At 39.4% G+C, this 19,662-nt stretch overlaps 1 protein-coding gene across 7 annotated transcripts in view; it reads right to left on the bottom strand.

Moving 5' to 3' along the window:
• The window catches only part of SASH1 (SAM and SH3 domain containing 1), a 98,033-nt gene that overhangs the window by 34,564 nt on the left and 43,807 nt on the right, over positions 1–19,662 (bottom strand). For 2 of the 7 annotated variants that reach the window (XM_025895689.2, XM_018078156.2), the window contains exons 4-7: positions 14,702–14,742; positions 13,181–13,267; positions 11,771–11,886; positions 10,382–10,483 (exon numbers count right to left, since the gene is read on the bottom strand). In XM_025895689.2, the coding sequence (XP_025751474.2) occupies positions 10,382–10,483; positions 11,771–11,886; positions 13,181–13,267; positions 14,702–14,742 (346 nt within the window). The remainder of the gene's footprint in view (positions 1–10,381; positions 10,484–11,770; positions 11,887–13,180; positions 13,268–14,701; positions 14,743–19,662) is intronic. The other 5 variants (XM_025895690.2, XM_008928383.3, XM_025895692.2 and 2 more) reach the window with 3 other exon arrangements.

The raw sequence follows: 19,662 nt of genomic DNA, 5'->3' as shown, positions 1-19,662 counted from the left end.
GGTTGAAAGAGCGTGCAGGGCTCGGCTGGGCTGCTGGGGACCCGGCAAAGCCTGCAGGGCCCCCTTGGCGGGGCTGGCTGGGCGGAGCCGCCTTTCCTCGCGCTGCTTGGAGCAAGTGCATCCCTGCATCTGCAATGCTCTCACGGTGCGGAAACCCGCCAGCTTGGAGAGCTCGGCGGCACAAATGTGCGAAGGACTGCAGGGAAACAGGGACTAAATTAACAGCATCTGGAAATACCGAGAACTGCATGCAGAGGACTGTAGCCACCACATACCACATGGCTGGAAAACTACAGAGAGGCCAAGGCCCATCCCCACCGCCCAGCTCTTCGTTGTTAACTAATGCAGCCACAAACCTATGAAGATGCTCTCAAATCCAAGAGAAATCAATCCCCTCTGCTACCTCTAGCATCTCTTCACCTTGGAAAACTCCCTACTTGCGCACTTCCAAAGGCCACGCTTTGCATCATCTCATGTAAAAAGCCTTACGTTTAGGAATAAATAGGAAACTAGCACATGTACTTTGTCATTCAAGGAGCTCTCTACAGTTCTGCTCCTGGCTCCCTCTTTGCTTTTTCTCCCACTTTTCTCATGCAGCTCTTTGCTGCTGCCTGCTCTGGAGGCAGGGCACATGCCTTGCTCTGCTGCTTTCTAACATCCATCCCATTTCACGCACCACTGAAATAACAATCCTGACCTCCCTCTTTGAATTAGTGCTTCACAAACACACACACACACACAGAGAAAACCAACATTTATTAGAGTACTTTGAATTAATTGGCAAAATGTAAACCAGAAGTAAGTAGCTAGCTTTCGGCAGGGCTATGTTTGGAAAGGCTTCAGGGTTATAGCAACAACCCTTAAAAAACACAAAATAGGCAAAGCTTTCTAGCCACGACCCAACAGAAATGTGAAAGAAATGCTAGGACAACATCCAGTTAAAGCTATTATAACTGATTAATTTGCTTCAGCTCCATAAAAAACCCCATACATGAGCTGTGGGAAGCCATTTGGAGAGATGTTAAAATTTTACAATTCACTTCATGCCCAGTAATATATTGTTCAGCCTCAAACTGAAATCTCTAGGAAACTTTCCATTTAAGAAACAAGGAAATCTCTTAGCATCTGATTAAGCTCAAACTGCAATTCTTTTTCATTATTAGACAATTCTTGTTCAGCAAAGTGGGGCAAAAGCCTCATTCAGACTCACGGGCTTAGCACATCACATTCCCCAGTCCTGGTTAGCTCACCTCAGAACTACAAACTATACAGCAAATGCAAAGAGACTTTACTGTTCCCTTCAGGAGACGTGGCTACACGTGTACTTTCTTTTTTCTAACAGGCTTTACATCTGCCAAAAAAACCAACTGTTCTAACCTATAATTTTTTTTTTATTTAAGATGCCTGGACAAAGTCAGAGACAGGAAAGTAGAACAGAAAAGAACTTAAAAACCCAAGGAAAGGAAAAAGAGAACTGAGAAAAGCTATGCATGCTGTGCTGTGCCTAAGAATAACCACAAAAGCCTTTTCTCTTTTTCCCTCTCTGAAACAGGAGACACATCCTCTCCACATCATGCCACATGCTCAGTGACTTACCAGCTTCGGCATTTACAGGCCTAAAGCTCAGTTTCGAGTATTTTCCCCTGAGTCCTCAACTGCTGTCAGCTTCGTAACCCTAAAATTTAGTAGCAGACACTTCTTCTTAAGTATTGTATTCGCTCTGAATCCTGCACACAAAATGCCTCTTCTCTGGAGTTACATTATCAGACACCAAACTGGCTCTGATTCCAGAGCTGAATATGTAAGGAAGAAAAAAGCGTGATGCTGGACTCAATTAACTGTTTTCTGCTCACTGATTGATTCCCCCAGTTACTCGCTAGCTGCATAACTTGCAAGAAAGGCATAAGTCATCAGCTCTAAGCAAATCTTCTATTCACCACAAGGAAAAAAGGGAGTGTTGTACATGGCAAACAATCCCTGTTTTCACTGACGAAGGCTTGCTGACCTCTTGCTGGCCTCCAGTTCCTTAATTACTGTCTATGGAATTTCAGTGAAAGAAAAAAATACAGAGAATCTCTGCAAAGCCAGGATGAAGACTGACCCTCAAACACTACCACTAGAGTGGAGGCTGTGTCTATAGGAAATATAACTTAAGCCCTTTACCAGGTTTTTTTTATTTTCACTTTTTAATTATTTTGACAAAAAGTCCCCCTGAGAATTTCCCTTTATAAAGGGCTAATTTGACAGAAAAATAAACCTTACTTAAATGTTTTTTAACTTAGTGAACTTCGATACATTTTTTTGTCCTTTCCCCTTGGTTTCAATGCTATAAAAAAGAACATCACTAAGAACTGGAAAGGCAAACACTGTTTAATTCAGAAACCCCAGCCTCATCTAGAATTAGCCACATTGTGGCTTTATGAAGCACTGTAGCATGACTTTCAACTTCTCTGCCTAAGCTGGGTTCAAATCTTCCTTCCTAAGAAACAGACTCTGAGATGCTCTAGTCTTCTCTTATAGTCAACCATATCTAACCCCAAACCTACAGACAAATCCAAAATTTGGACATTTATTCTCAGAGCACAAGAAAACATGGATCAAAACCACCACTAATTAGAAACACTGCTATCCAGTGGTGAAAAGCAGTAGCAAAGGCATATCACAACAGCACCCTCTTTAAGCCAAGAAAAGATTCTCCTTTCTCACGACCATGCTATCGATAGCCAGTTAATCTGAATTCACTCCAAATCAGTCATATCATGAGACCATAGTGCGACTAAACATCTATTTCTTTTGGTGACTGGTTGATTTTAATGAGTCATCCAGTCAAATATCCTTTTTCAATTTCTCCACCTTTGTACTAGTGACCATACACAGCTTTTATACTCCCTAGGGGTCATGTAAGCTAGATTTACTAGTGTGTTGTAGCTGGGTTCTTATCCTTGAATTACTTCAGCCCCAAAACTCTGATGTAAAGCTCTGTGGAAAATTCTAAGCTTCAGATAAAACCAGCTAGTGTTCTCCAGTTTCAATAACATACCAGCCAACATCAAGTGAAACATGACAGCAACTTCCTTGAAATGTGTCCCAGATTCCCTTAAAAGTTCATGGCCATGAGAGAAACTGATCTAAGTTTGGGGCTTTGCAACTTGAGTGTGTAGGTTTTGGGTTTCATTAAGAAAGTTTCACAGACCTCTAATCCTTGCAGAGGTTGCTTATAGAAAACTGTGTGAAGCTCAGATGTGATAATCTGCATCATATCGTGATGTTACAGATAATGCCCTTCAAATATTTTAAGAAAATTAACAGAGGTTATGAGTATTCTTTTGCAAGAGCATGAATTGCAAGGGCTGTGCAAGTCTAAAATGTGCAGTGTCAGCCCCTCCCAGGTAACCATGCCTGGGTTCAGTCTGTGATTACTTACAAGAAAATCAAAGGAACATCCAACAGCTACTTTGGTGAGAGATATATTACACATTAGCTGGTGACGACACTGCTTGCTGAAATTAGTGGGAAATATTTGTCATAAGTAACGAGAGCATGAAAGTTGAATTCTCCCAGGAGGTCTGTCTTGATACTAGAATAGCTGCTTAGGCAAATTCCTCTCTGTTAACTGTTTCCAGGTTTTAGTTTAATTTTGAGAAGTACATTGCTGATGTTTGTATCTGCAAGCCAAACACATTTCCACATGGTGAAACGCTTCTCTCACTAATTAATTTTAATGACATTACAACCATACTCATGTACCACTTGTCATAGGTATATGTGGCAGAATGAAGCTCTGGATTACATTATTTCATATCAGTTACAATATAGCATTCTTTTCTAATTCTCCTGCAGACTCCTCTACACATGGAAACAAAAGTCTTTAACAAGGCTCTTTCAACTGAATCTTGTGTTTTGGCAAGGCTAAGAAGGTCCAGGGAGAATCCCTATTCTTTGGCACAGGCTGTACTATTAATGAATGGAGTACACCACCGGTGCTGGAAACCCACCTCTGGACATCTTGGAAAACCAAGGGTGAAAGAGCAATACATGAAATACAGCAAAACTCATATGAGAGAAAAAAAGGAAAAGAATGAGAGCCCTTTAGTACAGGGTGTAGTAACTTAAATTACATTCTTACAGTATTTTCAAACAAAGTATTAATGTTACCCTCCTAAGTGTGAGGAAGGAAACTTCAGCATCAGGGAAGGGGAACAACTGGTAAACGACAGGAGCGCAATTAAAATTTTCTATTGTACCACAAGTAAAGATTATTCAGCCTGGGTCTGCCAAATAGGGCAGTGAAACACACAACTTTTGAGATTCCTAATTCTTGAACTGAGCAAGGCTTTGTTCCAACTTAATAGGTCTGGTGTCAGAAAAGATGGGGGCAGGGATACCACATTATGGATTATAGCATCTCCTGCTGGTTGATGTATGGAGAACAGGAAAAAGCTGGTACCACCACTCCCCACCCTCTAGGTAATAAGCAGAAAAATTAGGCAGCTCCCAAAAGGCAAAAATGGTATAAAAAAAGGTGAACTAGTATGTTGGAATGAATATTAAATTAATTTGCCTCCCCCACCTCCCATCCTCCTCAAATACATGGTCAAACATTTTGCAGCAAAGTAAGTCAATAGGGCTTGTCTGAATGCAATCAAAACAGAAGTGGTTATGAACATGCTTAATTACAGCCATTGCCTGAGTGTTACCATAAGCTCTCTGAGTCATGACAGAAGGAAGATTTTTTTCTCAGAGACCTTATGACAGACTAACCACAGAAGCAACTCCTGCTGGCAGCAAGCAGGAGGTTTACTTGGGCTCCATTAATGCCAACTCCTCAGTACAGTCCTGTGGTGACAGTGTTTAGTCCCACTAGGGAAGCACACTTAGCTAAGTTGTACCTGTCAACAACACGGGCAGATGTTGAATGGTAAATAATACTTAAAGAAGTGATACAGTTTTATTCCTAAATAATTTGCAGCAGTTTCTTCTGCAAATTCTAAAGCGTTTTGGAAAATTTCAGACTAAATAGGTAAAAACACTTCTTGTGTTCTACAAAACCAAATATAAACACATTGCTGGCCCCTTGCTTTGCTATCATTGCTCCAGAGCACTGACCTTACTTTTTGTTGTGTCCTGGGATCTGTAATGACAATTTGAATTTCTCTCATGGAGGTTTTTAGGTTACTACACCTATGGGAAATCCCTTTCTTATGCATGGATAGAAAGAGGGGAAAGACTGTAAAAAATATGTTGTAATTCTTCTGCTACCAGCTTTCATTAAGAGATGCTGGACACCATCCCTGTGATCAGTGGAGAAGGAGGCCAGCCAACGCGTCCCAGGACAGGTTCCCATGGTAGGCACACAGTGTGGGAATTTAGCACTAGCATTCTGAAGCCATGTCTTACTATAGGCTCTTTCTTCATCACAACTGTTACTAAGCACTGACAGTATTATAGGAATTTGTGCAGTAATAATAAATACACCATCCAATAAAATGAGGCACATCAGTGCCTTTCAGGAAGTCTTAACAGAAAGTGGGTCACTAGATTCTTTGGAGCAAAGATGAAAGCTCTGCATTCATTCACAGCCATGCTCAGCAGCAACTCCCCTCTGTTACTTGAAAGAATATGCAGGGCCTGGAGGCGGGCAACAAGCTCTCCAAGAAGAACGAAAACAGAAAACTATCCTCTTCCACTATTTAGCCTTTCATGGAAAAGAAGGTCTACGAAAAATGGTAAGTCCTGGGATAACAGCAAAAACAGGGGTAACACTAGACTTTCAAAATGCCCAAAATATCCACATTGCTTCAAACTAAACACTACTGTTTCATGTAAAACAAACCTCATCATAGCCCAGTCTCCATTGATACCCAATGCTGATTCCCAATATGCATCAACTTTGAACTTAGTTCTAACAAATTTAACTGAGTATACCAAAAGAAGGGGTTTTTCCTGTTTACATTAACAGTCCTGAATTATGAGCAGTAATAATGTTAACAAATGAACCACTAAACCACTGAAATACAGTATAAGCCTGAATAAAGTGGATTTGCTGTAATTACACTTAGATTTACTCCTGAGCTAATGCATGCTATGGAAGTTATACTGCAATTATTTCTTTTCTTCTTATTCTTCACGTAAAACAGAACAGTAATGACTACTGTGAGTCAGAGATAATTCTATCAGACTTAGTATTTTGTCAGTCAGGATTGTACCACGGCTACAATCCTGGTTCAACAGCTTCAGTATCTCTTGGATTGAAAAGACTACAACTCAAAGTCCATTATCATCTGTTACTCTGTCTTTGACACTTGAGGCAGACATAAACCCAATTCTGCACACCCTTTCAACTTTTAGCCCCATTTAACCACTTGGTAAAAAAAAAAGTCTTCAGGAAATAATAGCAAGAACAGGAGCAACAAATGATCATCTCAGTCCAGCTAGAGGTGTTGCTGTGTGGACTTGCTGCACCATCATCTGTTAAAAAATGGATCAATAGAAGATGGAAAAGAGAGGTAACATAAGGGGGAATTTTCCCCAGCATCGGCCTCGCGGCAGATAACAGATGTGCACAGTTCGCTTCCAGGTCTGCAGCACTGCTGCCACTCTGCTCAGAGAAAACAAATGAGGTGCCAGTTTCCTACTGGTAGTATAACAGTCCTGGGAAAAGAGGTGTTGGGACACTAAAATAGCACTGCGGGCTGTATTGTTGGAGGGAGATGCTGGTTTTGTTCTCTGCACTCATAAATTTTATGGCCTCTCTCCTGAGGCTGCTCGTGGCACATCCAGTAGGTGAGGTGGTGTCAGACAAGCACAGCACAGCTCACTGTGGCACCTTTCAGGTGAAGGCCAGCTATGCTACATGGAAGCTCGCCTTAATGAGCTCTGGATAGCTGAGCATTATCTGCTGATCAAAACCAAAAACCAGAAGCCAGATGAGACCAACTAACCAGTTTAGTCCAGAGATAATTACAACTTCATTCAACTTGCTTCTACAGAAACTGTCAGTGAAGTTAATTAGTGGTTTGTGTCAGTGGCAGCACATGTATGATACACACTTCTATCACAACCTCCCTCCTGCTTCTCTCCTTTCCCCCACTCCCACATGAAATATAGCAATGGGTACAATTAGTCTTTTAGCAGAGGGCACAGGAAAGGATTTATACTGACTTCTCCTAATGCTGGTCCTTCAAGCTGGGCTGGAGCCATACCAGCAGGGTTCTGGGGATGAAGCAGTCCTATTTTAGATGAACTGAGAATTTCAGCCCCCAAAAGTCATCAAATGTGCTTCTATCTTTAAGAAGCATAAAAGGCACCTCAGTGTAAAGAAAGAATGCGATACAATTTTGAAATCCTCTTTCCCTGGACTTTCTGACTCCTGAGGACAAATAGGGCCTTATCTAAAATCCAGAAAGGGATCCATTTGTAATCTGCACCTGCTTTACATCCCAATGCTTGGCACGAGGCAATGAAAGCCTGTCTAGTTTTACTGTGAACAGCCTTCATTCCAACAGAGATGAAACATAAATATTCAGAAATAATTTTTAAGAAAATGATGAGGCATTTTAGACCTTTGATACTTCTGACTAAAAAGAAAAACAGTTTCAACTGCATTCCCACATTAGCAAATAAATAACACACATACTTTGTTGCGAAACAAGGGGACCGCAGTCGTGAGACTGAAAGCTACAAACTGCTCTAAAGTGGCAAAGAACCAAGTCACCTACTGACTTGGCAAGACCTTTATTTGTTTGTTTGTTTCTTAAGAACAAACAAACACGACACACAATTAACAGCACAGCAATGACATGGGGCTGCCTCCCTTGGGATACTGAGATGATGACCCTTTTACTTCTGAACCCTTTGTGTTTCATCATTAGGGTTCAGTGTTGTTAAGGATATGAAACACAAGTTTCCATCTCCTGATACAGTAATTTAAAAGAGGAGAACCTGGAAAAGAGAATCCTCAAATCAATCTTTAAAATGAAAATCTTCAAATCAATATGAGTTATGTTAGTTATAAACACATAATAGCTACAAAAGTTTTCTTTTAAAAGTGTTTTTTCCTAAAAAGGAAAACTAATGATATATACCCTTCAGATACTATTTTGTAGGGGGCTGTTCTTATGCTGTGGGCAGAGCTGACTTGAAAGCAAAGGAATACTTAAAACCTTGAAACACTCCAGACAATCTGCTTTCATTTTTTGATTCTCTCATTGCTTAGATTCTAACTTGTTTTTGTTTTGTTTACAAAATTATCAACTATGATCACATTGTTCCATTAAAAACTGCCTAGTAACAATTTGGCCATGCGACAGAAAAGAAATTTAAAAAAAAAAAAGGCAAACAGAACCAGAAGACCCATTGCCCAAGAACTTTGAATTCAAACAAGAAATGTTCATTTCAGTGACTTGTATTTCCAATTGCCTTTTGAGGTTATAAGGCAGCAGGCTACCTAACAGTATGCTTTTAATATATGGAAAACCATCTTTGCTTCATGGCCTATATAAAACGAGTGGGATAATTCTGAGATTCTGAATTCATGGAGTACAAATCACAAAAATGGCACTGAAACTCAAACCATTTGGCAAAGAAAGGGCTTGAAAACAGAATCATCTTTGCTTGTCTCAAAAGCTGGTAATTTCAGATTAATAGAGATGTCATTAGGCAAAAAAGTCTGCATGAACACACACCCTATTTCTAGACATATCTGACACTTTCGTTTGTTTTTCCCTCTTGTGTGTAAATTACAGCCCAAAGTCTTTCACTCCAGTTAACCCTACTTTCACTCTTGTCCACAAAAAAAGAAGTCAGGCTGAATTTTGCTCTAACATGAAGTCTCATTTCTGCAGATGATCTGCTTTTCTCTTGAAGGCAAGCAGTTTCACAGCTTCTGTTAAGGGCAACCATGACAAAAATCAGGAGCAAGGGCAAAAATCTTGAAAGGTATCTACAAAGACTGAATAGAGATTCCCCATTGAAGTTAACAGGAAGATGGTAAGATGGTTCAAATCCTACCAGAAGAGCAGAGAGAGGCAAAAGGCTTGGTTCAAAGCGCAAAGATTCTCATTCCATTAAGGAGGACATACTGAATCACGTTTGGTCCTCAGAGATATACACAGCTTTCAGTAACTTCAACACAAGTATAAACCACTATCAGAAGATTTAAGAGGGAAATTCAGTATCCTTCTGAGATTTGACCATGGTAAATTAAAGTTTGAGGATTTTATGCTATAAGTACCTTGGGCAAGGGTCTCAAGAAGGGAAAGTTCAGGCTATAAATACTAATGAGGAAAAGATCAAGACATCTTTCAGCTGGCTAAACAATCAGTCCAGAAGAGCCAGGATCCTTCCTTCTCCACTCTTTGCATATTTTTGATATATCAGAACATAGTATAAGGCAACATCGATTCCCCTCTGCTCCAATCTAACTAGAGATGGGTGCACTTTCTTGAATATAAACAAGAAAATCTTTCTCTACCACCAAATATGTTAAACATCTCATAAAATGATATAGCATTCCTTTTTTCTTTTAGGAAGGAGAAGCCAACAGTCGGCTGCAGTAAGCAGGAAATTCCATTGACGATAAAATAAATAAATCAATCAATGGTCTCAAAAGCTTATGATTCAATTATATGGGTTACATGGAGCTTGAATTTGACAGCTGAATGTGTTCTTCTCTAAGATTTATCTGTGAACTTTCAATTAGAGAAATGAAGTGGAATAAACTACTCAGTGACAATGAAGATATCTGGAAGGAAAAATTAATTAATTCAGTATGGCATGACACAGAGACTGCCTGGTGCCCATAGAGAAGCTACACAGCTCAGAAGTAAAAAGAAAAGGGAGGAAAGCTGCCTTACTTCTTATGGGTCTGGCAAAAGCTGCAAATTCTGGGCTGTGACTTTCCAAATGCAGAGATAGAAGTGCTTGAAGGCAGCAGGCAGCTAGGACTTAGTCAGACCCTCATACAGAACGTATCAACAACGGCAAGAAAAGCCTGGAAAATTCTACTTGTGAATCAGCAAAGTGAAACTTTGCTCTAAACAACCTAAATCCCCTTCTCTGTGCATTTTGTAACAAGGGGATTTTTGTCTTGTGCTTCAAAAGCTCAGTGACAAAGAGCCAGATTAAAAAAAAAAAAAAAGAAAAGAAAAGAGAGAGATTATACAATAAGACTGATAAGACTGTTGAAGTCCATGACAACAGAGTTTGAAGATTTAAAATGCATGTTGAAGATTTTCTGCAGACAGAACATAGCATCATTAGGTCAGTGATACATTTGCTATTAAGGAAATCACCAGGTAAATCAGGATATTTCTGTGCTTCAGTGAAAGAATTTAAATATTAAATGATACTGGGGAGCTATATCAGAATGACAGGTACTTACATTACAATTGGAAGAGCCATCAAATGTTGAGTAAGAACCATCAGGCCATTCTGTAGGATCTACATTACTTGATTGCCTGTGCTGGGCTTCATACTCCTTCAGCTGAAATTTGAAAAGACAGAGAGATATCAATGAAGATATCAATCTTCATTAAATAGCAAGAGTTAATGTAATTTTATTTTTACCCCTGCACCACTGTGCAACTGGGAAAATCTGAACTTTTGCACTGCTGGTCTCACTTATTCAAAATAAATTGTCCTAGAATCAGAAGTTTTAAAAATCAGTGTGTTTTTTTTTTTCTTAGAAGGAAAAGATCTGTGAATACTGAAATTTGATTAACTGTCATTAGTAAAACATAAATTACACATCCCCATCTCAGAGGCACAGTTTACAGTGAACAGACTAAATCACAATGATCTGCCAATTTCCTTCATAAAGAAAATGATCTGCAGTAAAGACTAGGAACTATCCTTTATAATTTAAAAAAACCCCAGCCAACCAACCAAAAAATCCCCCCATCTTCCCTGTTTCCCAATAAAAGACTTCAAACAAAACACCAATCCTACTGGAGTTAAAGTGTTGAAATGACCCTCAAGAACTGGTATTAAAAAAAAAAAAAGTTGTTGTTAGTAGCTCAGACCACTAGAGGGAAACAGTAACAGTCCACATACAAACCATCAGATTAAGTACAGCCCTCTCCCCCCAAAATTTTAAGAGCAGAGAAGTAAAAGAATTTCCAATAATGCCACCACTCGATAATTTAAAAATTTTGCATTTTTTCATTATATAATTTCCAGCAAAGCAATAGTTTCTTCAGCCAATAACATAATTTTATATTCTAGGCTAATCTATTTCAAGATGTAGTATGTCAGTAAAAATATTTATCTGACTGCCAACCGATCTAAATCACATTTTCTCTAATGGAAACCATAAGGAATACCCTGTGTTCTATCACAGTGTTTTACACAAGGGTACAAATTCAAAAGTTGCACTGAAACTCAGCAAAACCTGAAGCATTCCTATTAGTACTTACACAAACCTATGAATGTACTTGATAAAGAAAGACTTCAAGTGAGATACCTCTCCCTTACTTTAGACAGCTGCAATGAAAATGTCTACACTTGAGCTTTTCTCTGATTAGCACCCTTTATTGTCAATGGAGAAAATCAAATGCTTTTAGGACTCTATTAATATATCATACATTGGATATCTATTTTTTCCCAACAAACAAAGGAATTGCTATCTAATTTATGTTACCTAGTACAATGGGGCAAATAGGCAACCTTTCTTCACCTTCTATGTTTTCTGAACAAAGTAAAACTACAAATTGATATATCCTACATCCTAAAGTAAGTTTTTCAAGGAGATTCAAGTCTGTACATATCATACCCTAGCAAGTGCTTCCTCGATGGTGATCATCTTCTCTTTGACCATCATCATCAGCTGGATCCGTTCCTCATCACTCATTGTGATCTCACTGGCCACATACCCTACATCCTCTCCTGCAGGAAAAAGCACAAATATATTGAGCACGTGTAGGAGTTCATGCACAGAGCAGGGTACATTGAAACTGGATTTTACCCAGTGCTCTGAAATCTGGCTGCCATGTGGATCTGGCTGGCCAGAAACAGACCCTCATCAGAGCAGGCTCCTAGTATGATTTCAAAGAAGGAATGATTTTGATGTAACTGAGCAATAAAAGGAAGTAATTTGGGACAAAAAAAACTATGTCTACTTTGACACTGAAAGCAAGCGAGCATGACAAAGAGAAATAAAATGTGACCGTCATCATACGGTTATTGACCCTGAAAGACAAGAATCAAAAGAGAAAGTGCTAATGTCAGAAAAGTCCTGCACTCAGCCCTGAGGAATACTGTAGTCAGCTGCCAGAGCAGATGGGAAGTCTTTTCAGGAATGGCATACTGGGCCCTTGCAGCTCTCTGCTGTGGACTGGCCATGTCTTCTGATCTATCCAGATTATCTAATTGGCCACTAAGCTGGTACATGGTGTGGGATGTACTGGGGTTCCCAACTACAGGACCTCTCCTTTTGGCGTGTGCATGGCATGTCAGCACAGACAATTAGAACTTGCTTTCAGAGCCAGGACCCACTTTTAACTGAAAGTGTATCTCTTTTGGGCCTTTGCCATCTTTCACAATCCATCTGAACACAGACACAGAGATGTGGAGAAGCGCCTGTTTGCAACATAAGAATCTCACAGATAGACATTTTCTATGTGAACAGAAATACTTAATGCAATGCACAGCTGCACCTTTTGGAGAGGAACTAGAGAAAGACACCTGACAGTTTAAGTAGAATCCTGTATCTGCACTAGTCACCAGAGGCGCTTTTACTACTCCTTCTTATAAGCGTCTTCTCCAACAATGGCAGGCCAGATTCAAGCCTAAAACAAACAGCTCAAATACCAAAGAAAGAAGAAATACCTTTCTAATTAAAAAAGATCAGTATTTCTCTTATCAAGCCAGGACCAGAAAAGAAAAAAAAAAAAAAAGAACATCTTGTTTATTTACAAATATGACTTATAAATAGATACTAACTGCATCACTTTGTGTGTGTGCCATCACTGACAGTCAAGGCTAAAGGCATCCCAGCCTCATGTCTACAGTCTCAAGAATATGACTTGTTATTCTGAACACTGTCATGATGAACCAAATCTGTGACACTTCCAGAGCCACAGACCCCCAACCGCCACAATATTACAAATGCATTTTACTCCTTTGTGATGCTGGCTCTTTTTATTTTATATGGATAGGATGTGCACCCTTGAAAAAGCTTTACCTTTTGAAGTCTGCCTCATTAGTCCTTTCTGGTTCTTTCGGAAATTCTGCCAAAAAAACTTATTTTTCTTTTTCCAGTCTGCTTTCCCTAAAAGGAAAGTGGGGAGGGAGGTTGAGGGGAAAGGGAAAAAGAATTTTAGAAAGAAACATTAATTAGTAAAGGCTAGAGAAGCTTTCAAGCATTAAGTTGTATTTTTAAAACAGAAACGAGAATAAAAAAATCTCAGATTTTCTGGTTTTCTTGATTTATTCTGTGCTAGAACTATGCTGATATAGCCATTTCAGGGAAATACACATTCTTTTATAATTGACAATGCTACAGAGGACTGAGATAAGCAAGTAACGTACATATTTAGAATTATAAACAGAAAATATTTAACATTCATTTTGATGTCTTCGGAGGTACTAATGTTAAGTCTGGAAGTGTTTTTGAAGTATTTTGTTGGTCTATTCTCTTTAACTGAATCACAGTTATGCAGCCTAAGCCAGAACTTAAGATAAGCAGTTTTCTAGTATGTGTGTGCATATCTGTAGAGAAAAGAAATACTTTACTTATATATAAATGTACACACACATGCACACACATATGCACACACACACACACACACACATTCTGTTACTTGGCATGAGAAATTTTATGAGACTATCAGCTTCTCTGTATGCCTGGACTGTACAGGGCTGGGTCTCCATGTCCACTAATATCAGATCTGCATATGGATTGATGACCCAGAAATAATCATTTGCTCTAAAAAGAAAAATGGCATCTTGCCCAAGGTAGGGCATATATAACTGTGTTCCATTGAATTAACCAGGGTGCGCACTATAAAGTTTATGCCACTTGCAAGTGAACATAGTGTGCCTGATCTGGCAGAAATGCTACTGATAAAGAGCATTTGAAAATTCAAAGGAATGTATTTTGAAAAATTCAAAGGAATGCATTTTATACTGTGCCACTCAGTTTCAGCATGTGACTATTGTATTTAAGATTTCACCCTAGATGATCTAGAGCTTGGTTTGCTGACTCTGAAATACTGGTTAAGTTTAGACTGTGTGGACATATCCCTAGAATATCATTAAAAAGAAACAAACAAGAAAAGCCTCCCAGTTTAATTTTTCCTCTCCAATGAGCAAAATATTTCAGAAATAAAGGAAGAGACTCTGGCATGACATGAACAAAAAGAACAAAAATCCCAGTTATTCACTGGTGGCGGTAGTTTCCAGAATACAAACAAACAGGCTAGCAGTGATCTAACAAGCAAACATTTGAAATTCAATATAACAAGTCAAAAGATGCATATTTATCACATGACAATGCTGGTTGGGCAATTTCAGTGATCACTGAGACACCCAGCATTTAACTTAAAGCTGCTGAGACTCGCTCTCCACACACACATACACACACACATGCTGCTGACTTCTGCCAGCATTGTGTTTACTCAGCTCTTCATATCCCAGCACAAGCAAAACTCAAAAGCTGTTTAAGAATTCCACAGGAGTATCAAATAAAATGAAATATACTGACCTACAGAGCCTTCTTCCGAGCTTGATTTATGAATGGAGAGCCTAGGACAAAAAAGAGAAATGGACTTATTGATGCAGGCTTCTCACATTTCATGGGAGCTGTCTGGTTACAGTAAATTATGGTTTCCAAACAATACATCATGAGCTGTTTTCTCTTCCCTTTTCTTCCCAGTGCAGCAAGTTGGAAACAAAACCTGAACGCACTGGTCTGACCACAGCAACTGAGTTCCCCTCTTAAACATGACTTTTGTGACCCGCATAGAAAAATATATACTGACAAAAATCTATGGTTAAGGCAAAAGAGTCCAGGGATCCCTAAGAAAAACAATTATTCACATAGCTTCCCCCCTTCCATTTGCAAAACAGCAATTTTGCTGCCTTAGAAACTGTAGAACTGTGATGCTGCATTTGTTTAGCTGTGTAACAGTTTTCAGCCCACTTGTTTTTTCTCTGATAAAGCTTTATAAATATGTGCTCATTACACTTTCAGAAGCCACTGTGTGGAAAAAGTAGTAGAGATTTCAAGACAAGCTTAAGAAAGCTTGTCCAGACCCTATGAAGTGCAACCACAGATGACTGAAGACTACAACTTCTTGCTCCTGAGTCCCTTCTGTGTGCTTTCCCATCAGTGTATGCTCCCTTCCTCAAAAGCTAGCTGGAGAGACTTATTTTAACAGAACATGGACTTTACAAACAACCCACTAAAATAGTAAATAAATCTTTTGTTCTAGGTCTTTATATTCATTGAACCAGTTTTCCATAATGGATTCCAACTCAGTGCCAACAATTCATTGTGGGATCTCTGATGAGACAGCATCACCCTGGTTCATTGGCTTTTTTTTCTGTCTGTATAAATGGAGCTAATAGAAATTACCCAACCTTGTGTTATTCTTTGAAGCCTTTCTATTTAACCATACAGCACCAAGCCAGTGAAATGACTCCTGCCCTGCCAGCACCAACGGCTTTGCTGGAGGCTCCAAGTGCAAAGCATTACTGCAGTGTTTTTGCTGAGAGCTCGGCCCCGCGATGTGACAATGCTCTACTGTGCGGTGGCTCTACTGTGGCCATGCAGAATGGAAAAATGCATACCCCAGCGTACCAAGCAGACCTCAAGCCAAATTGTTCTTTGAACGAGCCATATAATAATACACACATGCCATGCGCTTGTTGCTGTCCACACACTCTGTCTGCACGGGCTCCTTTAGCTCTCTCAGATCCCCAGCAGAGGGCAATGAAGAGTTTCTGATCAATTCACTAAACCACTAAAAGGAAAATTTTAGTTTAAGCCAGTTCAGGGTTTAGAAGACGTAAGTAATTACTGGCCAACGTCTTATAAGCATGAAAAACATACTCATCAATTCGCAAAGACATCATTAAAGGGGAAACAAGACAGTGCGAAGTTTCAGTTTGATTTAGTAATTCATCTAGACAAGGAGGGTCTGGCACGGTGAAGCTCTGAAATGCAATCTCTTTCGAACTCAGACTGATCAGAAATCTAATCCAGCACAAACTGCAAACTAATTGAGTCAAACAAACTTCAAATTTTTTATGTACCAGGAGGAGGGAGACATTCAGTGTTCTCCTTGTTAATGAAGTTTACCCTTGAAGGAGAAAAGTTAATAATATGCCATCAAATGGCTAGATTTTAAGAGGCCTGAACAAAAAATGCAGGAGAAAAATACAAACCCCATACTTTCTGGGTACAAATTTCCAGAAAAGCCTCTGAACAGGGCCAGGAATTCATCCAGACACTTCAAAGTAAAGTTGTTAGCAAGTATTTTTCTACATAAAGGTAAATCAGATAAAAAGTATGTGGAATTGTATACAGAGACTTTTGTTTTTATGAAAGCAAAGTTCTGTTGGAACTGATAGAATTAATCCCCTACATGTTTTGCACATGAGCATAGACCTCACCTATTTATCTTAAATGAACTTAGTATCCATGAAATATACCAAGTCTTCATCCTTAGAAAATGAAATCTGTTAATGATCGGAACTCTGCCTCACTAGTGAAAACAGCCTCAAAGTGGAGAGGCAGTCTCTTGTGCTCTGTGGCCTACAAATCCATTTTAATCCTTTTCTTCTTTTGCACAGTTGCCAACAATGATTCAAGTAAGTAGCAGGTGTAGCGGCACTGTTTGTGATGTGGACATCTGTTCGCTGGGAATTGGCCTGAGACCACCAACTCATCACACACTGGCCTCCAAAGAACGGGAAAGGCAGTAGGAGCAAAGTTCTAACACGCCTGAACTAGAGTGGGTCAGGAGAAGAGTAGGATCCACAGAAAGTAGGATCCACCTTCTCATTTATAGTTGATTTGAGAACTATGCTGAACTATGCAAATTCCAATTATCATTTCATGCATTCTTTAAAGAGGAAATCTTCTGTGCTTGGGCTGACCTTGAAAATGCTAACAGCTGGTCTGAAGAGATGGAAATGCCAACAAAACTTACCACATAGTGTCTGATAGGGCACTGGCTTTAGTTCCACTAGACAGCTCTGATGCTTAAAAATCCTCAGTGAAATCAATCAAGCGTTTTACTTCCTAGATGTCTGGTGAAAATTTCAGAGTACCTAGGAGTTGCTATATGTTTGATTTGCAAATTACACTCCCTTACTCTGTTAAATCTGCAGCGCTTCCTTGAACGTGCACTGAAAGAGATTTGTGTTCTTCCATTCATAGACTGATAACTTGTACTGAAAGTTAATGATGCAGTGACACTTGGCAGAAGTTTCAGCACTGTGTGTCTGAAAAGGAGCCAAATGCCATCACTCCACCATGGAGGCCTTCATTTTTGTTGTGGTCTGATGTACAACTTCATTAGCAAGCTTTCACATGAAATGTACTCTGTCACAGCATACAACAGAAGAAATGTATGGGTATACGTTCACACAACAAGGAAGAAAAAAAGATTTATGGCCAGAGGGAAAGAAAATGTTGATTTTCTTATCAACACATAATCTCTGAATGTGGCCAGCAGAAGGGGTCAAAATTTTAATCCATTAAGTTCACAAATTCAAAACCATCTCTATACTGATACTTGGTGCCTCTTGGAGCCAAAATGCTGAAACAAATATATGTGAGAAAAAAAAACCCCAAACCAAAAAAGCCCCTCCCAAACCACCACAAAACAGAAGGCACAATATATAATCTAAAAATGGAGCTACTTTTGAGAGTAAGCAAATATTACTGCCCTAGAGAGTTGATGAGTTTGAGCAGAGTTTAGTAAATTACATCAGGCCACTCAGAGGTCAGTGACACAAAATTAGTAGCAACAGCTGGAGTGGAGAACCTGGACCAGGAACTTCTTGATTAGAAAGTATGGCTTAACAGAAATGAGTTTACATTCAACACTGAAATGTGCAAGTGCACAAAATAGAATGGACACAAAAGTCAGTCTTTCAAATGCTTGAGGTCTGCAAATGACAGAGTACCGGGGGATACCAGTGGGAAAAGGATGATTGAGAAAAAACCTACACATTAATCCTAAAAGGTATAAGGATGGGAAATTCCAATGGCAGTACAAAGAATGAATATATATGAGAATGACCATACAACCACCATTATTTATGCTCAAGAAAGATGAATTCAAACCAGAAGTTGTAAAGAGAAAACCTGTTAGAATGGCCAGGGAACTGGACAGTTTTTCTTATAAGAGAAAGAAAAGTTTTGCCTGTCAAATTGGAAAGCTGTAAGAAGATTAACTTACTGCCTATTAATAAATTAGGTACAGGAACAAACAGACATAAGCTGGAAAAAAATAGAAAAGAGGAGCTAGCATTTCCTAACTATTTGGACAAACTTCCAACAGCAGGCAGAGAAAGGGAGGACAACTTTAAAAACTTAATTAACTGCTTTTATAAGAGGCTGCTTGAAAGATAAGAGGCCTGACCAGACATCCTAGATACAAAGATATCAGCCTGAGGATTGCCTCTGGAGGACACTTCTCGTTGTTCTTTTGAAGCCTGTGAGCTTTGTATGAACAACGTCAAAGCCCGGCATCCAAAAGATCTTTGAATCTGTCTTTCCATAAAAGTGCTGCAGTGGTGATGACGCTGTTGTACTTAAGGAATCCCCTTGAAACCTGAAGGTGGTCTCCAAAATTTGGAGTGAAAGGAAGAACGAATGCACACGTTTGCATCACAAGCCAACTGAGCCTATCTGATTATTAAGACAGGTTTTAACTAGGCTGCATTGAGCTGCTAGGCTAGAGCAGGGAAAGCTCTAGAATTAGTCCAGGGAAAGGACTAATTCTAGTCTCAGACAGAATAACACCAGGGCTTATTTTGCATAGAGAGCAGTTGATTTTACAAGAGACACAGCCACACGTACCCCAAGAATGTGCTGGTACTCCACAGAACTAGAAAGAGAAACAAATGACACCATGTGTTGCTTTCATGAATGTGCCTGTTGATTTTTAAAAGCTCATCATTCTTGAAACAGAACAAACACGGGAACTGAGAATGATGGGGGTTTGTTTCAACACTAAGTATTTTAAATGTATATGTTCTTTAACAAATGGCCACGTCTCATTTATGGACTTTAAAATCCACAGATGCACAGCACCATATGATAATGAAACCACTACTGTTATGATCTTCAATAAACTGATAGTGCCCCTCTCATTCCTTCCCAAGGACTATTTATAGCCCACTGAGGAAAATGGTTTAGATGGGATTTTCAGTATACAAATATTATGCACATTCATAGTGGTGAATAAACCAGTGCAAAAGCCCATGCTGGCTCTGCTGCAAAGCCATTTGGTTATCCGCGTGCATTAGAAATGGCCCAGTTACATAATTAGTATGAAAAACTGACACACTTGTAACTGCTCCTGACTGAATACAAGATAATTTATCTAACTGGAGCTGGCACAGGGAAGAAAATGGGCCTTTGGTATTTTTATCAAATTTGCATGAACCTGAAGAGAAAGGAGGCCTGCAAGGTTCTGACCTTGCTGG

The sequence above is a fragment of the Manacus vitellinus genome, unplaced genomic scaffold (genome assembly GCF_001715985.3).
Source record: "Manacus vitellinus isolate BGI_N305 unplaced genomic scaffold, ASM171598v3 scaffold_4_pilon, whole genome shotgun sequence".
NCBI lineage: Eukaryota > Metazoa > Chordata > Aves > Passeriformes > Pipridae > Manacus > Manacus vitellinus.
This window is presented reverse-complemented; position numbering and strand designations above follow the sequence as displayed.